This window comes from Triplophysa rosa, linkage group LG22 (assembly GCF_024868665.1).
Source record: "Triplophysa rosa linkage group LG22, Trosa_1v2, whole genome shotgun sequence".
Classification (NCBI taxonomy): Eukaryota; Metazoa; Chordata; class Actinopteri; order Cypriniformes; family Nemacheilidae; genus Triplophysa; species Triplophysa rosa.
The window spans coordinates 15,525,950-15,552,256 of NC_079911.1; the positions used below are offsets into that span (position 1 = coordinate 15,525,950).

Sequence of the window (26,307 nt, forward strand, 5' to 3'; positions counted from 1 at the left end):
GTGACATGCTTTGTAACTTGTATGAATAAATGGTACAGGGTTCCTCTTTTTTTTAAGAAGGAACTCACACATCATATAATGTAATTTAACTGCAGGGTAGTTATTGGCTATAACAGTTTGCTTTAGGTTAGACACTGAACTCCACAGAAGAGCTGGATTTCTGTAGCACTCCCCAGCTCTCGCTCACACATGCATGCATTTCTCTTATTTTTAGACACTGTGGGTTTGGCTAGTGAGCGGCTTAGTATACATCATGTGGTTAAGGGCAGCTACACTGCTGGCAACTTCCAGCTTTGGGGAGGGGCCGAGACCACCCTTTACCAAGTCAGCTACAGATTTAAATGTTATGTTACACTACTTTTTTTGACTGTATTCCTTAATTTTCTGCATCGGATGCATTGCAGTAGTCAGTAAAAGACTGCATGAGATTCACCCTGTTATGAACGTCTGGTTGAATGCATGTATCAAATCTCTTTATTGTCACACATCATGTACACAAGTGTACTGATGGTGAAATTCTTAGGTACAAGACTCTTGGCCAGTCAGTCATGTACCAGTCAGGGGTCAATTCCCACTGCCAACTTAAAGACAATTTTTGTTTTTGACAAAATGTTAAATGCTGTCTCTTTATTTTACAAATAAAAGCATCTGCTAAATGAATCAATATAAATGTAAAGGAATGTATTCATGAAAAACAGTATTTGTCAGTCATTCCTAGTATCACAGTTATGAGCCTGCAGACCGTCTGCTTCTCTAAACAATATTTCCTGGTTTTGCCACCCAAATTCCCCATTCTCTTTTCCATAAACACACACTCGTTCAGAGAAAGTGTGCAAGTTTCAGAACCACAGTACCGGGAATATTTGAACTAGACTCTCAACATTCATATACTTCACTTTCACCTAAAGAAAAAGTATAAACATATTAAAGACTACCATACTTTTTATTTTGCAAGTATTCATTGCAACCGTGCCATTTGTGTGTAAAAACATACAAACTAATTTCACATGGACATTTAAAAAATGACAGGTTTATTCATACCAGATTTAAATATATATTTTTTTCTCTAAAAAGACATTTTTAAAACATAGAAAACAAGATGTTGGAATAGGTGGAGCAGTTCCACACAATGATAAAGACACAGACAGAACATCACGTGGTAAAACAATAATTACTAATCATAAATACACACTTAAAATGACAATGCTAAATTCCAAAGCGACTAAATCAAGAAAGTCACTTCTGATGCGCACAAGACAACACGACGGAACCGAATAACGGAGTTGACACACAACAACGCAAGTAAAACAGGAAATAAAACCCAGTTTGGTCAGCGTATTGTTGATGAAGGATTCTTTGGTTTTGCCAAGGCTTTTAAAAATGAGCCCCTGTTGGATTACCTCGCTCGATTGCCACATTTAATAGCTGTCGATCGCTTATAGTCTGGTATAAAACTTACTGGTTTGATTTGTGGTTTAATGGGATCTGATGAGACCAAAGGGGATGTCATTGGCTGTAAAAAGTTCCCTTTCAATCCTAACAGCTGGTTGCTCAGCTGTGGGTCAGGCTAAATTACAGTATGTGACCTGTGCCTTATAAATGGCATATTAATTCCCTCATTTACCCCATAATCACCAGACAATCACCATTAATAGGAAACTCATCTGAAGAACATGTACGTACAAACCTCTAGGAAACATTGCTACATCCACTATATAGAAGACCACTGCGGCTGCTACAGTTACCATAGATGTACATTCCTACAACATGTCAAAATGAACAGACCCATAAATATGAGTATAAATAAACATCATGCAAGGAAACTTTGATGAAGACACCAAAAAATAATAATAATAAACGGTAAAGAGGCAGAAAATGGTCATCCTTCTATTTGACTATGTTTCCTGCCATGTTTAAAACAAACAATGAGGAGTTAAAAGGTGCCGTGCTAAACGGGTTTGTCTTTCACCCTTGTTCTCCATGGATCCAGTCATAAATTTAACCCTGAGTATGACACAAAACTGTGGCGTGTCAAAGACCTTGGCCAGAGGAGCATACACACCCACGCCTGTACATGCGCTCACACGTACTCCCTTGAACCGATCGGGAAAATGCATCTAGAAACACTTGGTGTCTAGCTAGCACGCGTTCATTCAGTCACACGTATGGAGGCGGGGGGGTTGCGGTGCTGCTATAAACCTTGCACCTTCAAGGTTTAGGTGTGTGTCAGACAGATTTCCATGGAGAAAGTTACAGCCAGATAATGAAACTAAATATTCATATGCTGTACATCTTTTTCCAGTAGGCGGTCCGTGGGGGGTTCAGGGTCTTCAGTCCCACCCATTGTCCTTGATCATGTGGGCCAGCTCGATGATGAATTTGCCCTCCTTGTACTTCTGACTGCTCTCGAAGGCATGCTCCTAATGGAAAGAAAACCAGGGAGAGAGAAAGAGAGATGGTCAGGACAAGTGTCACTGGTAGTAGTGACAACCTTAAAGTCCAGATTGGCTGATCCAAAAATAATGGGCAGCTGTTGGTGAGCGTTTATGGATCCGTCAATCAAATGTAACACCTATATACTGAGCAGCATTACAGACATTGTTTCTATCCAAAGCGACTATTTATCAGCCAATAATCAGTATCGGTAATTTTGAACACTATCGGCCAATAGTTTAAAAACAGCCAATGATCAGGGTCGATATATCCTGTCAATCAAAAGAGGACAGGAAAATGCAATACATTTGTGCTCTGTGTATAGAAAATGTTAAGAAACATCACCAGTTTGATGCTCAATATTAATAGTCATTATACGAATTAGTCACATTCAGAAAGTTAAGTATTATTAATTTAATCTTCAGAATCGGTATCAGCAAATATCACTCTATCGGTAACGGTGGAGGAATTTAATATTTTTTGGTATTTCATATTTTTCGGTATGTGTGTTCCCTGAACCCACAACATTTGCACTGCTCTACCAATTTTAATACTGAATACATCTGTTTAATAGAAGAATGATGTGAATCAAGTGTATTAATTCATACAGATCATTTAGATGAAACTCTTGTAAAATAAAATGTTTTCGATTTATGAAATATATATATATTTTTAAAGTGAATTTTTAAAAGACTTTTCTTGGATTTTCTTGTTTTCAAAGATAAATTCTCAATGGAATTTAATATTGCAATGACACACTATTCTTGCTTGTGTAGAATGTATAAAAAAGATGTCATTCTTAGTAGCTCAAGGGTTACCTTGAGCTATGGTAAGAAATAGAAAGACTGAATTAGGCTCTGGGTGGATATTTATATCTCCTCACACACACACGCACGCACGCACACACAGCTGTGCTACATACCAGAGACATACATATACACACAACCGAGTTGATTCAACTTATGGTTGGATAAAATATTTACCTTTTCTAGGTCAATGGTTGGGTTTGTTCATATTTTATCCAATCATGAGTTAAAACCAACTCATTGTTTTTAGAGTGCACTTGGCATGCGCTTCTCTCTGGAGAAACAAATCTCTCTGGAGAAAAAGCTCTAGCCCTTTTCCCTTTAATAAGCCTGCAAACTGTATGCTGACACATTAACCAAGCAGCATGGCAAAAAGCACATTGAACCGTGAGATTCCATCTTGCATCATTTCTTGGTCCCATTTCAAAAAGGCTTAGAACAAAAATTCAATACACAAGCAAAAAACAATGTCCACTTACAGAATGTTTCACGCAGTTATGAATCAGACAGGGGCTTCAATTCAATGCTTATGCAACCACAGAATTCTGTGTAATGTGAGCTTTGACTTGCTTTCATCCACTGAAATAATTGACTAATTTGCTTTTCAGTTTGCAGTCAGCTGCCAAGTGCTAATCTCTGATGACAAGAAAATCTCCTGGATTGATAAAAATTTGTTTTGTCTAGGAAGCCAGAAGGTGCTCAAATGTTGTCAGGAGTAGATTAGCAATGTGGTATGCAGGTCATGAGGGTGCGGTAAAGCCACTTAGATAAAGTATCTCTCTCTCCATGAGTTACATCCGAGTCTCTGGCACGAGCCTTATCCCTCACGTGAGATATGGATGAATTATCACAACAGTACGGAGAAAGCTCTCAAAATGTAAGTGTGCGCGTCCGGGGGTTAGTAGTGTGTATGAGCGTATTTGTGTCATTTTTGATTATGTGTGCCTGGTGTGATAACTCACATATTTCCAGCCCAGAGTGGTTTTACAATTCTCACAGTAGATGTCTGCCACAGCATGAAGACCAGTCAGCAGGACCCTCTCCTCCGCTGGGCCACACCCCACATTCACCCTGAAAGAGAAAAAGAAGTAACAGTTTAATTATATACTGGTTCTACAAAGTTGTGAACCTCACTTGAAATGCTAACCAGTGAAATGCTACTGTAATGCAACAAAGTAACAGCCAGTAACCACATCCTTGTGGACCAATCAGAATTGAGAATCACTTTCATGCTTGTCACTTTGTGTTGGTTGGGACACAGTGTTAAAAGAACAATTCACCCAAAAATAAAATTCTGTCATCATTTACTCACCCCCGACTTGTTCCAAATCTGTATAAATTTCTTTGTTGTTGAGGAACACAGAGAAAGATATTTGGTAGAATGCTTGAAACCAAACAGTTCTTGGCCACCATTGACTACCATAGTAGGAAATGTGCCCCAGAAGTGTTTGCTTACCTACATTCTTCATAATACCTTCTCTTGTGTTCAACAGAACAAAGAAAATTACAAAGCAATTTTGGTAGTCAATGGTGGACAGGAACTGTTTGGTTACAAGCATTCTTCCAAATATCTTTCTCTGTGTTCAACAGTGTTGGGTAAGTTACTCTGAAAAAGTAAATAATTACTAGTTACTAATTACATATTCAATAGTGTAATTAGATTACTGTACAAATTACTCTCTCCAAAAAGTATTTAATTACTACTTACTAATTACTACTTTCTATATCCCATATCAACCTTGATTAGTTAAGTGATTCAAGGATTGACACGAAACGACTCTTAATTCATTCAAATAATTAATATAAAACTACATAAGTACTCTTATTAACTGACTAAAGTATTACAAATGTGGGAAAGATACATTAAAGCATGCATTTTAAAGTTAGAATTAGAATTTTAATGTCAATTCCACTATTGTATACATTACACAGTATTTTGTTCAATTACATCAGAAGTAACTGTAATTAAATTACAGAAAAAATAAGAGTAATCCCTTACTTTACTTTTTTAAGGGAAAAGTAATTAAATGGTATTCAACAGAACAAATACATTTATACAGATCTGAAACAACCTGAGGGTGAGTAAATGAAGACAGAACTTTCATTTTTGGGTGAACTGTTCCTTTAAGTAAAAAGCAAGCTATGAGACTTACACTGAATTGAAGAGGTAGGCCCTGCCTTGGCTCCCTTGAAAAGACTGCAAAGGAAAAAAATCAGATCAGATCAGGTTGCTTCTTCAGGCTCTAAAATGCGTCCAAAAAGTATACAGTGAATTCGCTGACATATGTTGTACCAATTCACATCGGAGTAATTCAATTTATTTTGTACCGTGACTGCATATATCAGACAATCTTTAAAAAATTTAATTCCCTGCTCTATTCAGGGCCTTGGCAAATAAGGTTTCCCAAAGATGATGTGAAACAGAGGCACGGCTGTGATTATGAGTGTTTGAAAGATGTCAGACTATATGTGCATGGATCAAAGGATCATTAGGGTGGTTTCATTTTGGCTGAACTCCACTGAAAAACACAGCAAGCAATACAGGCTTGCTTTCTTTTTCATGAGCCTAAATAAACTACAGGACCTGGTTGGAAGCAGGTCAATGAAAAAAATATCTATGCATTGAAGTAACGCTTCATTTATAATGCATACACTTTTTCTTCTTTTGATTCCAGTCCAGTGTGTGACTAAACCACTGTGGACAAACGCTGGAAATGTTTTCGTGATTAAATCTAAAACACAAGCCACCAATTGTGCTCAACTCGATTAACCTACTTTTAATGCTGCTACAATTACAGTATATACCTTTATTTGGTTTAGGGGGATTCAGATGAATAGAAATCGAATTATCATTTCACCTTCAACTCCACCCCTCAAAACCGCTGGCAGTATTTTTGGTCCCCTGAAACACAAGTTAGTCTATTCAGGCCGGATATCATGTTTACTTTGCAAGCACAGCATGTGAACAACTAATGAATGGAGCAAAAACCATCTATTCTAATCTGTGCATATAATCTGTAAACACTCCAAACCCTGAAATCAAGAAATCAGTCAGCCAAAACCCTAGAGCAGCGTTCAGCGTTGGATTGTGGGTATAACAGTGTCCTGTTTCATGTGTGTACCGCAAAGACGTGATTACTGTTACACTCATGGTACACAAAATCCCGAATGATGACCTGTTTCTTTTGATCCTTGATTGTGCGGCATGTCATGCAAGTGCCTTACTGACCCACATTCTGTGTTATTAACACACAGGCATGAATGTTGACATTATGACAGTAAATTACATGAGATTTATAATAATACTAGGCACATATTTCAAATTCCTCTAAGCACACGATTAGTACAATTACACAAGGACTACGATCAAAACAAGGGATTTTCTGTGCTTAGCTCTTTAAGTCATTATGTAGAAACTTTTAAGCACATAAGGTTTGACTTTGAATAATTCAATTTTGAGGTATGACTATGGATAACATTTATTGTAGAATAAAGCATGAAAGTATAAATAATGCAAACCACAGACCACAGACTTTACTTTACTCACAAATCACAGACTGCAACTCTAAAAACCCTTTTACAATTCTTGAGATAACCAGAGATGAATGAGCCTTTAAAGTCCCCCAATAAAACAGACACTATGATTGAACAGCTCTATTTAAAAGACTAATAAAAGCCAAGTACCTTAGAGATGAGCTCATCGTGGTTGGCCAGGTGTGCTCGGCAGTGAATGCAGCTATAGGTTCTATGGCAGTGGGGCAGGTAGGCCTGAAAGGTTTTGGAGCGCGTCATGGTGACTGTGGCGGGAGAGATGGCGTGGGGGCGAAGCAGAAAGGGCCGGTCAGCCCAGGACGACTCGCAAGAGAAACAGTGGAGCACACAGGTGAGGGCCGTGGTGACGTGTAAGGAGAGAGAAGAGCACACCTGTGGGTCATTTAGAAAGCGTTATGATTATGACGTCACAATTATATTTACATTTTACACCTCAACACATCAGTATTGGATCATTATAAAGCAAGAGAGTGAATTACCCAAAACATTCAAGCCAATCATAGGAGAGATAATGAACAGATAATGAACAGAGTCTTAAAGGTACAGTGACCTATTAAAGGGTCAGACAGTGGGTGGGAAAGTTATGAAATCTAAATTATGAACTTGATTAACAAAATAGTTACAAGGTTGCAAAAGTGTACACAGCAAAATTGCCAGTGTTAAAAAAGGTCAAATTAACTCTCACAGTGTTTATAAAATCCACACTTTGAGAGTGTGGATTATATATACACTGTGAGCGTTAATTTAACATTTTTTTAACACTGGCGATTTTACTGTGTAGAATATGGCGCCTTTAGGAAAAATACATTAGAGTTGTACTGTGACCATGTCAAATAAAAACATACGGCATGAAAAAACAGGGGAGGATATTAAAGAATCACATACAATGTATTCATACATTCCTGCATTTGTGGTGTCACAAACATGATGCAGATTAAGCCCAAAATAAAAAAGATGCCCTTAACTGAAATTGCATCAGGAAGACACACAGAGAAACTAAAGACGTCATTCACAAGACCATAGCACAAAACAAGGCAAATAACATGAATCAGAGTGTCTGTGAGCTGTCGAATGTCAGCTAACTGTGATTGTGGTCCTGCGCTCAGACTGCCCTCGGGTTGGCAGGAGGCGGTGAGACAGGCTGCGCTGTATGTGAGGCAGTTTTTTAATGCAGACAGCTGGAGACCTGCCAATGATGTGGGGGCTCAAACACAGCGAGACAGCCGGACGACTTGAGCCGTATGATATCAATGGCCGTCTCTGTTCAACGGATTCATCCGCAATGAAAAACTACTGTGGTTAGAAGTGACAAAACAAATCCATACGTTTTTAGTGGAAATAAAACACTGCTTGAAATGTTAAAGTATCAGTTCATGCTTTTATGTGACATATATCAATTCATTTCTCACAGAAAGCTATTGTTTGACTTCAGAAGACTTGGAAAAATAGCACATAAATTGCATGGATTACATTTACTGTAATTTCTTCCTTGGTTAGGAACTTGACAGGCTCTGGTCATCACATCCTTTTGTTGTGTGGAAGTTGGAACCCAGTAAACTCTTATGAACATCTGCTATTTTTAAGAGTCATATGAGTTTGTAATGACATAATAGTTTATTAATTAACATTCAATTTTAGGTTGCAATTAACTAACCCAGAGCCGTTGAATATGAGAGTTACGACACTCACATAGACCTCCATAGGAAGAATTGAATGCGGAAGTAACTCGCGTCATGGAGCCTCTGATAGTTCCAAACATTGCACTGAAGTCCATTCATTTCAGTGTCTCCCAAACGGATTTGCTGTACATTTGGTGAAATAACGGCATGTTTTACATTTTAACGATTTGGCAGTTGAAATTAAATGTTAAAATTAAACACAAAGACCTGATCTTATATTCATATTACTCCCAAGATAAAATGCTGCAATAAATGTCAACGTAGTAATCAGTGTACACAATGTGCTAATATTTAGAAAAATATATGCAAATACAGTTGCTGTTACCTGTCCTACTAAAATCCATTTGAATAGGTCCACGTGACCACACGGCGGCATGAACCACGTGACCACACGGCGGCGAGATCGAGTGTCGTAACTCTCATAGTCAACGGCTCTGAATTAACCATGATAATTTTATAGTATCAGTAAAAGTCTGTTCACACCTACAGCGATAACTATAAAACAATTATAACAAATAATCTGCAGTATTAGCGTACATACCAACAGGCAACAATGTTGTGTTTATTGTAAGCTTGCATGCTGCAGTGTTACATTTTAAAGGTACAGTGTACAATATTTAGTGGCATCTAGTGGTGAGGTCACGAACTGCAACCAACGGCTAACTCCGCCCCTCCCCTTCGAAGCACTAAGGCGGCTGACACAGGACTAAGATGTCGTCACATTGTTGCTTCTTTGCCGAAGGAGATAATGTATTTACGAAATGCGCCCTCAAGAGCAGTTTGTCCGTTTAGGGCCACTGTAGAAACAACATGGTGAATTCCATGCAATGGGACCCGCGGTGTATGTAGAAAGAAATAGCTCATTCTAAGGTAATAAAAACATAACGCTTCATTGTGTAAGGTCTTTATACACCTCTAAAGACATAGTTATTGCATTTCTGTCAATAGATCATCCAAAAAATTACACATTGGACCTTTACATGTGATTGGCTGTCACTGTTTTACTGTTGTTTATCTGGAGTTGTGAAAAGGTCTTCACTGTTCTCTTTTTGTATAGTTGTAGTTATCATCACCGATTTCATCCTATCAGGCGGCCTCATAGTTATATGTAGATTAAACGTATTCAACTGTATAGTTTAATTGATTGCTCAGTGACTTCTTTTGGGCATTTTTTAAAGTAAGTTATGTTGTGGCATTTTGGAAGCTTTTTGCTGGTAAGGCAAGATTAAGGCAGAGCTCTTTACTAAAGGAATCCACAGGCATCTGGTTTAATTACCCAGAGGAGTGGATGGCTATTTGCAGATTGAAAAAAGCTTTGCGAGTGAGTGACATCATCAGATATTTGGATTCCAACCACATCTATCCGGACCAACTTTATCACATAAACAAAGCTTCCTATTGGCCCACTGTGACTTGGCAAAGTCAGCAAAACAACACTGAGGTCATAAAGCCTATGTTCATCCGTAACATGGCTAACTTGGTCATACACAAATATTGACGTGTCATTTCCATTGTATCAATAATGCTAATTAAATTATGTGGCCATCGTGATCGAAAAAAAAACGAATGTGATAAAAGATAAAATCCACCATAAACTCAGTGACTCGTGAAACTAGATTAGGACGATTTATTTGAAGTAGCAGTTGAAGTTGCCTGGGGTCCATATACTGTATGCTACACTTGCGACTCAATGGTCATGTTTGTTTTGGCACAAACCAGATCAAACAAGCCTCATAAAAAAAGCCAGCCAGAGAATATTCCAGACAGCAGCGTGAGGCAGATTTTGGCAGGGCAGATGCTTGAAATCAGACTCCCAGCATAATTAACCACCATTGTGTTCCCTCACCCATTGGGAACTCTGTATAATTTGGCTAACTGATACAGCGGCACACTCGCTCAAAGCCGACATCATTTCCTCATGCGGTTTCTAACGCTATTATGTAGAATTGCCAGAGGATTGATGCGGTGTGCGGGTGAAAGGCTAATTGGAGGTAAAACAATTATGGGTGAAATTTATGGAGGATGTTGGGGAACACAGGGTGGAATTCATTCCGCTTTCGACAGATAAGACAAAGATAAACGTCTGTTGTCAATATAATTACTGAGGCTGTAATCACTGAAATTATCCTCACTTTGTCTATGTCTGCTTTGTCTGTTTACCATTCCAAATTAGTCTGCAGCAGACCAAACACATATATATAATGAAGAGGTCTCATTTATCAAGTGTCCAGAGATGGCTTCAGTTCATCTTTCCTTCTCTAAACCACACAGCTTATGGCTAGACAGAAAAAAAACACAATGTTGTAAATATTGAATGCTGTAACCAGCCTATGAATGTTTCTTGCAAGATAACTATTTAAAAACAGGATATTCTTTAAATTATCACATATGTTACTATTATTTTCTATATAAATGGACTATTGTTAAGCTGTCTGTCTGTGTCATTCTGCATATGTAAACAATGTTAAAACGTTAATAAAAATGTGATAAAAAAATATTACATATGTGTCACTTTGGCAGGCCGAGTTTTTATCTTTTTAATCTTCATCGAGCCATCATTTATAAATTGCGAACATCTCTGTCCCAAAGTATTACACAAACACACGGATAGATCTCTGTTTTTAATAAAAAAATACCACTTTTACATAACAATAACACGTTGAAGGTACATCAGCATTAATTCTGCTTTTAATAAATGGCTTCATTTGTTTTGCTTATTTTTTTAATGATAAGATAAGAAAGTTATCTTGGTTGTCAGTAAAAGGACATCTGAACAGAGGAAGAGGACCCCTGGACAGGAGGCGTACAATGCCCCCCCCCCACCCATCCCTCACATAATAAACAGCAGGTAGCTCCTGTAATAGCATCTTTTTGCTGTGCTTTGAAATCAGTCAGCACAAATGACAAAGCCCCTGCTGTTTACAGACATATGCTGTGATATCTGGCTCAGACTTAATTGGCATTTACACACCTGATGGATTAACATTTTATAGTATCCCTATTATACATATTACGTGTTACTATTATTAACTACCACAATATTAACAATATTTTATGTCATCAATTCATAGCCTCTTTGAAAGCACTCTTTGTGTAACATCACATACAAAACTCCTAAGCTCATGTCCACATATCGACCTACAGACATCTGTGAATGTGCAGTTTTGTTGAAGAAAAAACATTGTTGGAAGCAGAGTGGGTCAGATGGAGAGGAATGGATCCTGGTCAGACAAGTGTGTACGTGGGTGTCAGTAAACCAGCTTGTATGTAGGCCATAGTAGAAGCCACCAGACTGACGGTACAGATGGCAGCACCAGCTCAGCATCTCTGGCAGTCGCATTCTTCAAAACCCTCACAGCTAAACCAATTCAGAAAAGCTATGACAACAAGCCTGTGTGTGTGTGACTCATAACAGTACAGAACAGTACAACACAACACACAATATGGGCAAATAAATAAAAAATTTAAGTTATCTATTCTAATACATATACAGTTGTCAGTGTTTTTAAGTGTGGAGTAACATTACATTATTAAGCTAATTTACATTGTGGAGTGGCTTCCATAATGGCACACTGTTTTGACATGGCTAGTTTTTGAGTGCGTTCTGTCACATGCACACGAATATGTAAGAATTATGATCTCAAATAGTATTGTCACTATTTTGTAAGACCCTTCAGTTTTAAACACACTTGCAAGAAAAGCCCCGTGCTTCCACTTCAGGTCAATTGAATTTCCATTCATAATACATTTCAACTGCTAACATGAATCAGACAGCTCTATGTATGAGAGTACATCTTGACAACAAACACACTGTTTACACCAGCAACAAATGTGCTGGTGTAACAACACTTACTGGCAGTGTTGCATTAGTTTCATACTAGTCTGCCAAACGCAATTTGTGAAAAACAGATGACAGCTGAAGTGAATATATGGTTGGTGCTTAAACTAAGGAATGACCCGTTTGTACAGATTATCTGACATTAAATCCAGGCTGGCATCCATCAAGATTACCTCCAAACTCATCCCGCAAGTGATTAGACTATGCATACTACATACCAGTAAGATGTCATATACTGTACATCACTCGAAAAACCCCAGTTGGGTTTATTATGTGAGAAACTTTGCAACACCTTTTGAAAAGAGGCATCACAACGCAATATGAATGCGTGCAATAAAAAGTCGTTTTACCTTGAATGAAAAAGACGCGCAGGTTGAACTTTTTCTCCCTCCTTAAAACTGCTACTTCATGAAAAACGACGGACAGTCATTTTGATATAATTTCCATAAAATAAAGTTTCCAGGTATCTTCGTCAGCTCCCCACCTCGAGCGCAGCGCTGTAAATACAGCACCGTTGAGCGTCGGGCGGGCCTCACCAAACAGGCTTCTGGAATGACTGACAGACAGGAAACCAATAGATGAGACAGAACGGCCTAGCAACAATATGCTGATTGGCCAGCCGAAAAAATGGACAAACCAATGAGCAGACGCAGAGAATATGCGGGCGAAAACCCAAACATTAGTTGTCTGTCAGTAAATAATAAAATCTGACGTGCGAGTGAATAACACTTACAAGGTAAATGGTTAAATTGAGTATAGGCTGTAACTTCTTTGTTGGTTGTTGTTTTAATTACCTACGTGTTTTAAAAGTACTACGAGCCATATTTTAGAGAAAATGAGGTCGTTAGGCAACTAAATAGCGCCTCTGTGCGTGATGTATTTACGCACCATTTATGTGTACTATTAACTCGCTTTCGCAATAAAATATCAACAACAGCCATACTTTGCCATCTTTTAATTTATATATTCTTGGTATTGTAATTTTTTCTCTCCCAAAAACAACAACAACAATAGAAAACCAGGGTATTAACTATTCAGTAAACTGAAGTGAATACTGTTTAAAATCAGATGTTGGCTTTGTAATGACATTGTCTTTCACCACATTTTTCCTCATTACAGGTTTTATTCTTGATAGCAGTGTAAACATTTCTTAATTTCCTTTCTGTGAATTTACAATATTATTTCAACTATATATTTAACGCAAAAAAAACACACCACATACAATGAAAGACAACAGTATGAAAGTGGGCTTAATGTCCAGAGCATCTTTTCTGTATCCCTGTTCTAGGGATGGTGCATTTCCGTGCACAGGTTGTTTTACTGTGGAGTTGAACTGGTCGTGTTAGCACGCAGAATTCCCTTCAGCACCCTGAAGTTTGCTAGTGGCTGGTTTTCTTTAGGAGGATAACAGGGTCCACGGTCTGTCATGAAGGCATAAGGGAAGCGTAACACCCACAGTCCATCAGGGGGCAGCACAATCTCAGATTGCTCTGGATGGAAAATAGGACAGGGAGGGGGGCCTGGCTGGACCTGGGAGACGAAGAGTTCAGAACACTACATTTTATTGGATAAAACGTGAATCATATGACTGGTAATCATTGAATTTAATGTGGATACTTTGATTTTGCACCAATACTGTACCTGTGGACTGAGGGCAATCTCAAGAGCAGCATCAGGGACCACAATGAAAAGACGAGCCAGTTGAGCATAGTGTGGCTTGATTCCTCGACCTTGAGCCGGAGAGAGAATGTACAAAGGCATGTCTGAATTCAAGCATCTGGTCGCAGGTTCCTTTGGCCCACCTTGCCCGAGCACTTTTACTACTTTATCAGGTCCAGAACTAAGGAAGCGGCGCCCTCTGCTGTCCTCATACTCAAAACCAACAAAGGCACGAGCTATATCGTCCCGTCTGCGGCCACGTCCTATTCCCCCAGCACCACCTCGCTTTCCAGCTGATGCTTTATTTGGAGCTGGCCATGAGGCTGGACCTCCATCCAAAGGTTCAATCAAACCTACGTCCTCCTCTGATCTGCTTCTAATGACAACATCCCATGGCAAGAGAAAAGCAGAACCAGGGAGGAATCCAGGTTGCTCTAAACCAGTAAGGCTGTTGTAAGATTTAGCTGGACCAAGTTTAACAAGAGACCAACTGGAGAACTTAGGTAACAGTCCCTTTGGACACCCAGAATGAAGCATACCAGGAAGGAACTCCACTGTGGAGGGCTGTCTGTCCACCAAACTTGGTCTCTTTTCTTGCCCTTCAGCTCCCTCACCGTATGTTCCGAGGCTGTCAGTAGACTGGCCCAAACTAAGAGCGAGGCTCAGACTCGTGCTTTCACCAGGTGTGTGGGTGTTCGTCTCTTTCTCCTTTAGACGTTCAGCTTCTCCTGAAGGATGTACATCTCCAGATGTGGGCATCTCATCACTTGCAGGGGCTGGGTCAGGTGTGCTGGCTTGAAACACTGGGAAATTGATCCTCTCCAACTTTGCACAGCATTTCTCCTCAAGCATCTAAATGAAAGAATGATATTGAAACAGATTTACAAAATTGCCGTGCTTTACTGATGTAAAGATTTATGGTAAGTAAAACTTGAAATTGTAGCTACTGACTTGATAAAAGTCATAGTTGGCAGCCTGAATGTCAAATGGATCTTCTCTTGGGGACTGCTTTCTGCCACAGTTACAAGAACTTGTAGAGCGACCCCTGCTGTTATGGTATAGAATAGGAGGATTGTGGTCCATTTCTGGCTTTTCACCTGTTAAGATAAAACAGAAGTAACAGAAAAATTAAGGAGTGTCCCAGGTAAATCTACTTGTAAAAAAAACACATTTATTTGAACATTTAGTAAACAAGCTTACAATCAAAATCTATGGGCAACATACCTTATACTGCCTCATGTATTTACATCGTACATAATTTTTTTTTAAATACAAGTGAATCTTTACCTGGCTTTGGCAGCAGATGAAATTTGTGCACACAGTGCTGATCTGTAAGGCTTCGCTCCTCACAAAGCTGATGTCCATTACTCCAGAATTTGTAGCAATCCTCATGAAGTTGTAAGGCGTATCTCTGAAACGCAACTCCCCTTGCATGCTGGCTGTACACTCGCAATCCCTGCGCCAGCTGATTCTTGTGCACCGTGGTGGTGTAATTGTGGGGAAGATTGGACTGGTACGCACTGTGAGCCAGGGGCAAGGCTTTCTGACACCTGTTTTCAGAGAATTTGGCATCTGCGTCAAGAAACCCCTCTAGTACCTTGAGCTGACCCTGCACCTTGAGGGAGATGTCGGTGGATTCATCTTCACTGTTCTCTATCATCACCTGATGAAGTCTGTATGCAACATGAACCCATTTGGAATAGGTGGGCAGCTCAAAATGTGACGGCTGCGGATTGCGACCCACACTGTCATCGAAACCTTTCTTAGACAGTACGAGCTCAACGTGCTGCCAAAGGAACTCTTTCAAGGTACAGTCCACTAACTGCCCTCCAGAAAACAAGCTGCTTTCCACGTTGAAGGAGGGCTGCCTATTTGAATGTCTCATCTGCTGGTACCTTCTTTGCCCAGGAACAGGTATGCCACTTTCGTTCTCCCGCAGAACACAGTTGGACCGCAGATGTCCCAGCAGAGAGCCGACTGGGTCCTCGTCTGGTCCTGGCACCACATAAACAAATGCTTGGTTGGCAGGCACAGTGAAGAGACAGTTACTACTCTGGTTGGTTAGTACACGGCTTTTTCGAAATATCCTGTATATCTGATCCTCCAGTGCATGCTGGAGACGCCTTCTGGGGGAGTGCTTTTTGGGTTTATCCCCACCAGAGCCATCGGCTCCATTCCCACCAGTCCCAGAAGAACTCACCCTGAGCGCTCCGTTCATCTGAAAGACGAACAGGAGGCGCGGAGGACACGGGCGGCAGTTCAACTTCCATTCTTTGGATACAGGTGAGTCTTTGATCGCGGTGCGCAGCAGAGGAAGCGCTTTTTGACGCAGCGCGTCCAACGCGCGAAACAGTCTATCGTATGTGACGTCAAAAGAGCAGGTGGGATGAACCAGCAGAAGAACATGGCAAAGCGAGAACAGATATAATAGCTGCAGGCAGTTATCCTTCTCGGCAGCTTTCCAAATCTCGTGCGCTTCCGCGTGACCCAAACCCACCGTCAAAGACTCACAAGCCCGAATAAGCTGCCGGTTATCGAAAACAGATGTTAAAACCAAATACAGCACGCGTTTCTCCTGATTATAATGCGCCTGGATCGATGTTACCCCGCCCGTGCTGTCAGTCTCGTTGCTCCCGAAGAGAGAGAAAATATGTTTATCTGCTAAAGTGTTTATGAGAGATTCTTTTGCTGATCCGGGTTGCATTGCACTTTTCCCAAATATACCCAACACACAAACGCCCTCATCTTTGTCGAGATTCTCTTCTATGATTTCTGATTGCAACAGTGCTGCGATGTACACGGGCACCGCCATCGTGGCTACGGTCACAACAAAGGGGCGGGGCTTAGTGATGTGCGTGTTTCTGTGAGCACGGGCGGAAACACGAACAAGCGGTTAACAGTCCGCATTAAAAATTCAAATTGTTGTCCCACTGTCAAATAATTCAGGTCCTTCTATGTAAATAATATTAATATTATATATTTTGAAAGTATTTCAGCAAACATTTACATAGTACTTTAAAAAATGCACACATTCGTACAGATTTTTTTGTAGGTCCACTTTTATTAAACACTGCATTCATTGCAATAATTTTTTAGATAACGTTACAAATAAAACAGTTTTAAGAAAATATTGCAAAAGACCCTCAGAGTACAACATTAAGACTAACAAGAATAGCATTCAGACAATTTGGTGTTAACACCTGAAATAATATAAAACAAATACACAAAAGGCACCTCAGGAAGGCTTATACAAAGTCATTGTGCTTTACGTTTTATCATATACATACGATACCACAAGCACATTGAATTTTTAGATCAATGACTTAACCACCTTACACATGGGCAAACTTTAACACAGTATCAGGCCTTATATTTTACAGATGACTTAACACATGCCACAATCTCTTTACAACAAGGACCTGTACACTCCACTGATGAGCTGCATCTAGCATTATGCTCAATATGTACATTTAATTTTCATAAAGTTTACAGTTGTTTTTATGATTGTAACATAAGGGTTGTGACATGAGAGATAAGAAACATTTCAAAAGCAGCAAGTAATAACATACTGTTATATCACTAGCAGTGCTACTGATATAGCAATATGAATGTATGAACTGGTGAAAACTATTATCACCGTCACAGTAAACATACAAAAGAAAACGAACAAACAAAATACAAGGCAACATTATTAGGCATTACCAAAAGGTCACATAAAAAACAATGTGCAATAGCAAATAAAGGTTAAAACAATAAAATTATCTGTTTCTTGGCTTAGATGGACTTCATTGGCGATAACTCTTTAGTTATATCACTCTGTAAAGTTATATAAAAAATAAATTAATCCCATTTTTAAGCACTGAATTCAAATGGTAACCAGATATAAAATACAATATTTTTTCCTTAGTTTAAAGAATGTACAATATAAATTCTGTGATTTACTTAATGATCTAGCAGCTACATACCACGCGCTTGTTTCCTAAAGCTTTGGTCATGCTTATTTCAAGGCTTGAATCCTTAACCTCATTCTCCTTATTTTGCAGGGGTGTACCGCCAGGACTCCTGAGAAATAACAATACATCATATTATATTATGTCTTTTAATTTAGAAATGTTGTCTGTAGTTTTAAACATGGAGCAATAAACAGTTTAATCATAGCATGTTTTAAAGTGTACAAACTTGCCTGCTCATGAGCACTTTTCGAAGTTGTACCCGAAGATTCATCGAACTTTTAGTTGGTGTCCTACAGAGAATGTTCAAAATAATCAAACCGTTGTGATGATTTAAACCAAAATAACAAAACCTTTGTAACGCAGGCAGAGCTTCACCTTCTAATGCTCGATCTAAACTTCACTGACACATCAGATTGAGGGCGTCGCAAACAGACTTTCTGCAAGTCAGCAAGTGTGACCAGTTGTGATCTTCGTTTGTCTGGAGACAACTGTATAAGACATCTGCTATTATTCTTCCAGCCATCAATGATGCAGATAAAATGCAACATTAAATGAAAAAACAACAACAGAGAACTCTTCACTCACCTGAGTTTTATTGGTTACATTCACCTTTCTCAGTCGTACTGCTTTAAGATCCTGAAGAGTCACCGCAACAGGGACATCGCTCTTCTCCTTGTAGGAGATAGGAGGGAAAATACATCAACAACAAGGAAAAGAACTGTGAAAAGAACTCTATACTATGATAGATCATAAAAAGATGAAATTGAAGTACATTGGTAATTTTCCATTTTTTAGCCATGGCCAATTACCTTTAGAGAGGGAGGTTTGGCAGACTTGATGGGAATAGTAAATATGGATGGAATTGGAGGAAGAGGAGGAGGTGGTGGTGGTGGTGGAGGAGGTGGTGGTGGTGGAAGGGAGACAGGTGGAGGAGGTGGTGGTATAAAACAGTGAACACCATCAGGTATTTGTAAAGTACCACCTGAAATCTTGGCTTCTCGAGACAGCTGAAACAACAGGAAAGAAAATCAAATATTATGTTTTATCAACACATTACAGAATAATTTGTTAAAACAATTTTTCAGTGGAGCTGAAATTTGCTAACTTTCAGAGTGGAATGCAACTGTGCTATTTCCATTTGTAGCTCTTCTACTTTTTGGTGAAGGGACTCCACTCTTTCTGCATACCCTCTCCAAAAGAGAAAGGCATTTAGGAAGCCAGAACAGGTCTAAAAATGAGAGACAGAGAAATTGCTCATATATTTTCAGAGACATCTGAAATGTGATGTCAACACCACAAAACCAAAAGAAAACTTACATTACTAATTGTATTTCTGCACTTTTGCATAACACTTCCAACCACAAAAAACAGTGCTTCAATACGTAGTGAAGACTGTCGTTTAGTGTCTTGAACACTTGTCTCCTTTAAAATGTCCACCTTTTTCACGTCGTTTGGACTGCATGAAAGAAATACCAGAAAGTTGACATATACACATACATATAGCATTACAATATAATATAATATAATATATATATATATATATACACACACAACACCTCTAAACAGACCCAAGTCATATTGTAAATTGTATAATAATGCTGCAAGTACATGCAGTGTTTGTAGATTAGGTATTTATTTACTCAGGGGTCGTTGGTGTGACGGAAGTCCTAAGCGGCTGCTTGCTCTTTACGGCCCAGCGTCGACTGCTGCTGCCGTTTCTCTTCCTCCGCCGCTGAAAGACACTGCCGAGGCCCTGTAAGTTACACACATCGTTTGTCGATTCATTACTTTCAGAACACACGAAATCGAGAATGCCTAGCTAGAAACACCACATACATGCAAAAGACTAGAGCTGCGATCTCGCGTATATTATGCACATTTGCGAATCTTAATACGTACTTATTGGACAAACCAGTTAAAACTTCACTAATGTTTGGCATTTACGGTGTACAAACACTGATACATTTTAATAAACTTACCCCGAATCCAGCCATATCGGCAGCTGCTGACAGCTGTATGTCTGATTTTGAAAGTTGTTCCTCGTTGTTTACCACCCAATGGGAGATCAGATGAATAGTAGAAGGTGGGATTTTAAAACGTGATTGGTTAAAAAGGACGACAAACTTGGCTTCCGGGGGAAGGATTATCAACCAATCACGGCGAGTTTTATTCGTTTCCATAACAGCAAAGTAAACACGTGACCTCAGAACATAACCACAAATAAGTATTTGTAATATTTTAACACCGCTAAATTTATTTTTAAGCCAAGGCGTTGCAATTTGTTGTTAAATACTTTTATACGCTAGGCTGTAATGGCTGGAAAGGTTCTTTGTGAAACAACAAAACTGTACAACATCCTAAATCAATACGTTCGCCAGTCAAGGCTTGCAGAGAGTAACTATCTTTGTCTGATTGGTAAGAATTATAAAGTCATTACTCTTATTTAAAGAAAAATATCTACTTTGTGGATTCAAGTGTATGTTAATAATTATATATCAATAACCATGACATACAGTATACAACTGACAGTGTCCTTGTATACAGTATGTATTTATCTTTTAACTTTTTTTTTTCTTTATGTCAAAAATGACAACAGTAATTGTTGCCCTATTTTTTTTAGATGCCCGTCCAGCAGAATCATATACCTTTAGCCATATCATTACTGCCAGGAACGCAAAATGGGTATGTTTTAATTTTATTTGTTTAGTCAGTAAAGAAAACTAATGACTATGTTAATGAATTATGTTCATGTTATATTTCTAAATGATTGCTTTTTGTGTTATTCAAAGGATTCTGAAGGAAAGTTCATTATGCCCACAGATGTTGAGATTGAAAGTATAAGGTACATCATTGTATATGACAGCAGCACACATTCTTTGTTGGATTCAGGTAATGTACTAGCACCCTTTTTCTAACATGTTATGAATTCTGCTGAATGTAATTACAATTCAGAGATCCCCTGACCCTATATTTGTGTTGCAGGTCCAGCCATTGACTGTGCGGACAGTTTGGAAAAAGCAAGCCGCTTTCCCATTCAGATTCTTATTGGTGGCTATGAGAAGTTTTCTGCACTCTACCCTTTCCTAAGAACTCAAAAAATTCTTTACACAATTAGGGTATTTTTATTCATAGACAAACTATTGGTGTAGTTTTGCTGTTTATATGTATTTTGTTGATATTTTAATAACATTCACAAATATCTACAGGAATTGGAAAGCTTAAAGCCCTACCCTGTGGAAATCTTACCTGGTCAGCTTTACATGGGTGATTATATACAGGCAACGAATCCTCAGATCCTTAAAGATCTAAAACTGAAAGCACTTGTCAATGTCTCAGATGAATGCAGTCTAATGTGAGCAACCCACTAGCTCAGATATTTACATGTAGAAATATAATTTGTTTATTTAATGCATTGCCTGAAAAGCCATTGTTCAGCATCTCTGTTTCGCAAACTAGGTTTAAAAAGGCAAACTGCACTGTCCTACATTTCCGAATTGCAGATTCTGTAGAGGCGGATTTGTTCATTTCATTCGAAAGAATGCGTGGTTTTATTGGTAAGTCAGTCAAAAGTTTTGTTCATTGGTTAAACAGTGTAATTCAAAGCCGAGCTTGTTGAAATATTCAATTAGGGAACCGGACAACTGAGAACTTATTTGTTATATACTTCAGATTCACATCTCAGTACTTCGTCTTCTGTTATGATATTCTCTAATCATGGTATAAGCAGATGCAGTGCTTTGGCAATGGCGTATCTTATGCATCACCTAAAATACACACTAAAGGTATTGTTTTTATTTTTGAATTTCCAAATTTTAAGTTTTTGTATTTGCTTTGCTACTCTTATTTTTTGTCATCTACAATATCTGACTATCTACAATACCTGTTTTAGGAGGCATGGCATCATATTCAGCAATGCAAAGCTAACATGAGGCCAAATCGAGGATTTGTGCAGCAGCTTTCCAACTGGGAACTTCAGTCTCTTGGTCAGAGAGTAACAGACATTTCAGAGCCCAACTACTGACCACAGTCAATATAAGAAAAAAACATTTTATACTGATTTCTAATTATAATTTATTTTATACTAAAATATATTGTTCAGACAACGAAAGACAAAACCTTAAACATCAATAGGATCATGTGAACTGTCAGTGTATACAAATTCACCATCATTTGTAATAAACTTTGGATAGAAGTGTTTGCTAAATAAATGTCAACGTGAAATAAAACTAAAGGTCAGCCACGGACCTTAAATGACCCACTCTGTTTTCTTCTGCACGACATGATCAAAATATCTAAGTCTTTCACATTAATAACAAACAATATTGATTTTGGATATCAAGAGCTAAATAAAAGTCAAGGTTTACCCAACTGCTTGTATTCAAGTACGTGTTCAAATTGAACATAATTGAACCACGTATCATAATATCGTTCACATACGTATCACATAAGAGGATTTATGTGAAAAAAGTGATGACTAATAGGATTTATTCACTCAGCTCTCACTGTTTATTGTTCCTAACAGCCCTCTATTGGCAGTTTACAGTTGCCAGACACGTGCGTTTTGGGCGTAAGTGGAAGTGGGCGAGGTAAACAGTAAAGCGTCTGTGACGCATCGCTCTGGTTTTGAAAGCGCTCATTGGTCAGAATACGGGCCAGAACGCATAGTTTGCGAGAGCGGAGTCTGTCTCTGATTGGCTAGGCGAGATAGAGTAGGTGTTCACGTGACAGACGTTTTCAAGAAAGCGAGTTGACCATTCCAGACACGGTAGATTAGACCGTTATCCTGTACGCTATTATTTGGGGACGCTAACTTTCAATAAATACACTTTCCGGAAATGTTATTTAATCCGACCGGGTTGTCCGAATGTTTACAGGAATGGGAGGATCTGGAGAAAGACTACCATCAAGTCCAGGTCAGAGCTGTTTTCCCAGTCATGAGAATAGCACGACAGCCCTGAAGCATCAGATGTTACACTTCTCTGTAGCTGTTTCAAATATATCCTTATACATACTCATATATCGGAATACTGTAACGTTACTCTAGTATTCGTTGTTGATTATAGTTTAGCGTTACCTATTATCAACAACTTCACAGCCACAACGATGGCATACATTAGAAAGCATTATAGTTACGAATAAATATGTTCTTAGATTATAAATGACCGTAATATAATGTATTGTTACATATAAAAAACGATATATCAATGTCTGTTGTACAGGAGACACATCGGCTCTACAAACAGAAACTGGAGGAAGTTTCGAAATTGCAAGACAGCTGTTCGTCATCTATCGCACGCCAAAGGAAAAAGTTAAAGGATCTCTCCGAATCTCTGGATGAGTTAGTCATGATTTGTGCTTTAATGTAAGTGTTAAAATAAATATTATAGCCCTGCGCTATATGTTCATGCTCTGTTTCTCTGTTAGGTGCAGAACCGCAGAAAGTCCAGAAGATGTCAATAAAATAGTAGAGATCCAAGAGTCCATAAGAGAAAGACCTAATGTCTTTTTTGAAATGGAGGCCTTCCTGCCAAAGAAGAACGGGTAATGCAAATGAGAGCTGTCTGAGTTTAGGACTGCCACACCCTTTTATGTTTTAAATGCATTTATTTATGCAAACCAGGTTATGCATCTCCTGATCTTTTACCAATAAATGATGTATTGTAGAATAAAAAGTGTGGTACAAAATTTAAATTATTATAACAATTTAGTAGGTAGTATCAATTAATGATGATTGTGTTTGGTCTTGTAATTTCTTTCCTGGAATATTTATCCTGTTCTTAATCCAGGTTATACCTCAGTCTTGTTCTTGGAAATGTGAATGTTACGCTTCTTAACAAGCAGGCCAAGTAAGTTATCAAAACCCTGAGCAGAATGCAATACTGTATGATATAAAAATTTCAAAGCAAAAATATGAATTGTAACACCTGAGTAGTCTTTGTAGTGGTCAACATGTTACATTAAGTTGTCATGTTAATTTTGTCATTAGTCCAATTTATTATTTTCTCCATTTTGCAGGTTTGCCTATAAAGACGAGTATGAGAAATTCAAACTATACTTGACTGTAATTCTCTTGTTGTTCTCATTCACCTGTCAGTTTTTGGTCAGCGACAGGTATATTGTTTTTTGTTTAAAGTTCTAGCACCATCCCTAAATATGAAACATGCTACATACACACTGTAAAATATTTAGTAAAAATATGCTTTATGTCTGCTTGTGTTTTTACAGGGTTGTAGATGCCCTTTTCAACTTCTTGTTGGTGTGGTATTACTGTACATTGACAATAAGAGAGAGCATTCTCATTAATAATGGCTCTAAGTAAGAATAATCATGTACTCTATGATGTTTAATGCTCTATATGCATGTGATTTAACATAAGTATTACATACTTGTCTTTTATTTCAGGATCAAGGGTTGGTGGGTGTTTCAACACTATGTTTCAACATTTCTTTCTGGAGTAATGCTGACCTGGTATGAATGTAATCTTCTTCTACTAACAAACATTTGAGTTTAAACTTAGCAAGTATTTAAAAATAAATGTTATAAGAAAGTATGGGAGAGACAGAGAGTGAGAGACCTCTACAAGGGAATGTGTGAATGTCTGGTTTACATCAACTGTTACATCTGTCTCACAGGCCTGATGGTGAACTCTACCAGATGTTTAGAAATCAGTTCTTGTCATACTCCATGTATATAAGTAAGATCATCACTACTTGTATTTACATTATACTGCTTTGTTTACATTTTACACAAGCAAGCTTTTCAGATAATCATTTATTTATTGATATTATTTTGTTTTCAGATTTTGTTCAATTTTTGCAGTATTACTATCAGAGTGGAAGCTTATATAGACTTCGAGCTCTTGGAGAAAGACACAACATGGACCTCACTGTTGGTGGGTCTCTTAATAGCATATATATTTATTAACACTATAACACTAATAAAATGGTATGTTTTACATCTACACTCTTGTGTTTTATGGCCAGAGGGGTTTCAGTCCTGGATGTGGAGGGGTCTGACCTTTCTCCTGCCTTTCCTTTTCTTCGGCCATGTAAGTTTAATGGTGGTTTTGCAATAACTGCACTCATCTTGGGAAACAGTACAGTTCTTAGTTTACGGGCGTGTAATTGTGGGAAAGGCTTCTATTGAATTTACAGGGGGAATATGACAATCTAATGCTGTAATTTAGAAAGGACATTGTTTAAACATTGAATTTATCACAGCACTAAAGTACTTAAACCTTTTTTGAACGAATAAAAAGTAGAAATAGTTTTTAGATTTTATGGAGAACTGATGGCCATTGTTTAGGATGGATGGATGAATAGATAGACTTAATTCATGGGGAAATTCACAAATCTTTGGATACAGTGTTATGAATGCCATGTGAATGTTATAGTATATTGTAGATCTTATGCTGTTATTATTATATATGCCCAGTTTCTCCAGCTTTACAATGGAATTACACTCTTTCAAATGGCCCGACTTCCAGAATGGAAAGAATGGCAGGTCAGTGTTCATATCTAAGAATATTTAAACCTAAAAGAAAGCTAGTTTGTTCCATTGATTTCATTGTTTGTTTCAAATATTTTCTTCCCAGGTTCTCATGTGTGGCTCCACGTTCCTTGTTTTATTCATGGGAAACTTCTTCACCACTCTTGGTGTTGTTTACCACAAATACATGGATCAAGACAAGACCAAAGCTTTATGAACATGACACAAAAGCACTAAACTATTTATGAAAGCAATTGATATTTTATATGAACGTCTTTTTTATGTAAGCGAGGGATGGAATGATTGTGTTGTTAATGTAAAATGTATGAGTAATAGTTTAATAGAATTTTAGTAAATATTCTCAGGTGGGTGTTTTTGTTTCAGCCAGGATAAGTGATGATTTTTGTAAATGTGTCACAAAGCAAAAGAAGTGAACAGTCTTTGCCATAAACTATTTAATATATTGTTATTATTTTGTTAAATGGATTTCAATGTCATGAAGTGTTTCATTTCATATATAAATGAAAAATCCTGACCTCAGAATCTCATAACTGTGTGTGTGTGTGTGTGTGCGTGCGTGCGTGCGTGTGTGTGTGTGTGTGTGTGATGATAAAATACCTCCAGCCTTCATTTAAGGCAGTTAGAATAGGGCAATGTTTGTTTAAGAGAACCCAGCTAGAACATTCATATTATTTGCTAACACTACCATTGTGCTGCAGTGTCATCATAAGATTATGTCAACACCTATGTTTGAGTAAGGAGAAATAAGCAAGCACTGTTTTGTCACAATTGACAAAAAAGCCCTGACAAACAGAAATGGAAAGTGCAAATGTACCAAAAGGCAGTTTACAGCTTGAATTAGTTATGAAGTAAATAATTTAAACTACATTTAAATAATG

At 38.2% G+C, this 26,307-nt stretch overlaps 5 protein-coding genes across 6 annotated transcripts; 2 read left to right on the forward strand and 3 right to left on the reverse strand.

Moving 5' to 3' along the window:
• Window positions 1–930: 930 nt before the first annotated feature.
• ypel2a (yippee-like 2a) lies at window positions 931–12,837 on the reverse strand. The gene is made up of 5 exons (XM_057321188.1): window positions 12,659–12,837; window positions 6,924–7,163; window positions 5,393–5,436; window positions 4,202–4,310; window positions 931–2,420 (listed from the first exon to the last, which is right to left on the reverse strand). Exons 2-5 carry the CDS (start codon window positions 7,029–7,031, stop codon window positions 2,331–2,333), a joined length of 351 nt encoding a protein of 116 aa, XP_057177171.1. The 5' UTR covers window positions 7,032–7,163; window positions 12,659–12,837; the 3' UTR covers window positions 931–2,330.
• A 419-nt stretch (window positions 12,838–13,256) lies between these two features.
• On the reverse strand, window positions 13,257–16,815 carry smg8 (SMG8 nonsense mediated mRNA decay factor). Its single transcript, XM_057321083.1, has 4 exons — window positions 15,255–16,815; window positions 14,919–15,064; window positions 13,950–14,819; window positions 13,257–13,838 (listed from the first exon to the last, which is right to left on the reverse strand). The coding sequence occupies exons 1-4, from the start codon at window positions 16,777–16,779 to the stop codon at window positions 13,626–13,628; spliced, it is 2,754 nt and encodes a 917-aa protein (XP_057177066.1). The 5' UTR covers window positions 16,780–16,815; the 3' UTR covers window positions 13,257–13,625.
• Window positions 16,816–17,004: 189 nt separating this feature from the next.
• prr11 (proline rich 11) lies at window positions 17,005–19,974 on the reverse strand. 2 transcript variants are annotated; one of them, XM_057321538.1, is made up of 10 exons: window positions 19,900–19,974; window positions 19,561–19,673; window positions 19,238–19,376; window positions 19,026–19,148; window positions 18,730–18,927; window positions 18,506–18,589; window positions 18,296–18,408; window positions 18,151–18,210; window positions 17,933–18,029; window positions 17,005–17,783 (listed from the first exon to the last, which is right to left on the reverse strand). In XM_057321538.1, exons 1-10 carry the CDS (start codon window positions 19,912–19,914, stop codon window positions 17,742–17,744), a joined length of 984 nt encoding a protein of 327 aa, XP_057177521.1. In that variant the 5' UTR covers window positions 19,915–19,974; the 3' UTR covers window positions 17,005–17,741. The 2 variants fall into 2 exon arrangements, with proteins under 2 accessions (XP_057177521.1, XP_057177520.1); XM_057321537.1 differs by having other exon boundaries at window positions 18,506–18,592.
• A 57-nt stretch (window positions 19,975–20,031) lies between these two features.
• Window positions 20,032–22,132, forward strand: styxl1 (serine/threonine/tyrosine interacting-like 1). The gene is made up of 8 exons (XM_057321732.1): window positions 20,032–20,335; window positions 20,541–20,602; window positions 20,710–20,809; window positions 20,903–21,036; window positions 21,127–21,272; window positions 21,377–21,474; window positions 21,590–21,702; window positions 21,810–22,132. The coding sequence occupies exons 1-8, from the start codon at window positions 20,233–20,235 to the stop codon at window positions 21,939–21,941; spliced, it is 888 nt and encodes a 295-aa protein (XP_057177715.1). The 5' UTR covers window positions 20,032–20,232; the 3' UTR covers window positions 21,942–22,132.
• Window positions 22,133–22,625: 493 nt separating this feature from the next.
• On the forward strand, window positions 22,626–25,943 carry tmem120aa (transmembrane protein 120Aa). Its single transcript, XM_057321282.1, has 12 exons — window positions 22,626–22,833; window positions 23,140–23,258; window positions 23,345–23,461; window positions 23,707–23,766; window positions 23,936–24,031; window positions 24,146–24,235; window positions 24,323–24,388; window positions 24,553–24,614; window positions 24,720–24,812; window positions 24,904–24,968; window positions 25,355–25,423; window positions 25,515–25,943. Exons 1-12 carry the CDS (start codon window positions 22,756–22,758, stop codon window positions 25,623–25,625), a joined length of 1,026 nt encoding a protein of 341 aa, XP_057177265.1. The 5' UTR covers window positions 22,626–22,755; the 3' UTR covers window positions 25,626–25,943.
• The last annotated feature ends 364 nt before the right edge of the window (window positions 25,944–26,307 follow it).

Excerpts from the sequence above, each read along its gene's own strand:
- prr11 (XM_057321537.1), bottom strand. Across the intron at positions 19,149-19,237 it reads GCAGAAATACAATTAGTAAT|ACCTGTTCTGGCTTCCTAAA; the intron begins GTAAGTTTTCTT and ends TCTCATTTTTAG. Across the intron at positions 18,928-19,025 it reads AGTTGCATTCCACTCTGAAA|CTGTCTCGAGAAGCCAAGAT; the intron begins GTTAGCAAATTT and ends CTGTTGTTTCAG.
- ypel2a (XM_057321188.1), bottom strand. The coding sequence starts at position 7,031 with ATGACGCGCTCCAAAACCTTTCAGGCCTACCTGCCCCACTGCCATAGA. Across the intron at positions 5,437-6,923 it reads ACGATGAGCTCATCTCTAAG|TCTTTTCAAGGGAGCCAAGG; the intron begins GTACTTGGCTTT and ends TTTCCTTTGCAG. Across the intron at positions 2,421-4,201 it reads CCACTCTGGGCTGGAAATAT|GAGCATGCCTTCGAGAGCAG; the intron begins GTGAGTTATCAC and ends TCTTTCCATTAG.
- smg8 (XM_057321083.1), bottom strand. The coding sequence starts at position 16,779 with ATGGCGGTGCCCGTGTACATCGCAGCACTGTTGCAATCAGAAATCATA. Across the intron at positions 15,065-15,254 it reads TCATCTGCTGCCAAAGCCAG|GTGAAAAGCCAGAAATGGAC; the intron begins GTAAAGATTCAC and ends TTATCTTAACAG. Across the intron at positions 13,839-13,949 it reads AGATTGCCCTCAGTCCACAG|GTCCAGCCAGGCCCCCCTCC; the intron begins GTACAGTATTGG and ends TTCGTCTCCCAG.
- styxl1 (XM_057321732.1), top strand. The coding sequence starts at position 20,233 with ATGGCTGGAAAGGTTCTTTGTGAAACAACAAAACTGTACAACATCCTA. Across the intron at positions 20,336-20,540 it reads TAACTATCTTTGTCTGATTG|ATGCCCGTCCAGCAGAATCA; the intron begins GTAAGAATTATA and ends TATTTTTTTTAG. Across the intron at positions 20,603-20,709 it reads CTGCCAGGAACGCAAAATGG|GATTCTGAAGGAAAGTTCAT; the intron begins GTATGTTTTAAT and ends TGTTATTCAAAG.
- tmem120aa (XM_057321282.1), top strand. The coding sequence starts at position 22,756 with ATGTTATTTAATCCGACCGGGTTGTCCGAATGTTTACAGGAATGGGAG. Across the intron at positions 23,767-23,935 it reads CTTCTTAACAAGCAGGCCAA|GTTTGCCTATAAAGACGAGT; the intron begins GTAAGTTATCAA and ends TCCATTTTGCAG. Across the intron at positions 24,032-24,145 it reads CAGTTTTTGGTCAGCGACAG|GGTTGTAGATGCCCTTTTCA; the intron begins GTATATTGTTTT and ends GTGTTTTTACAG.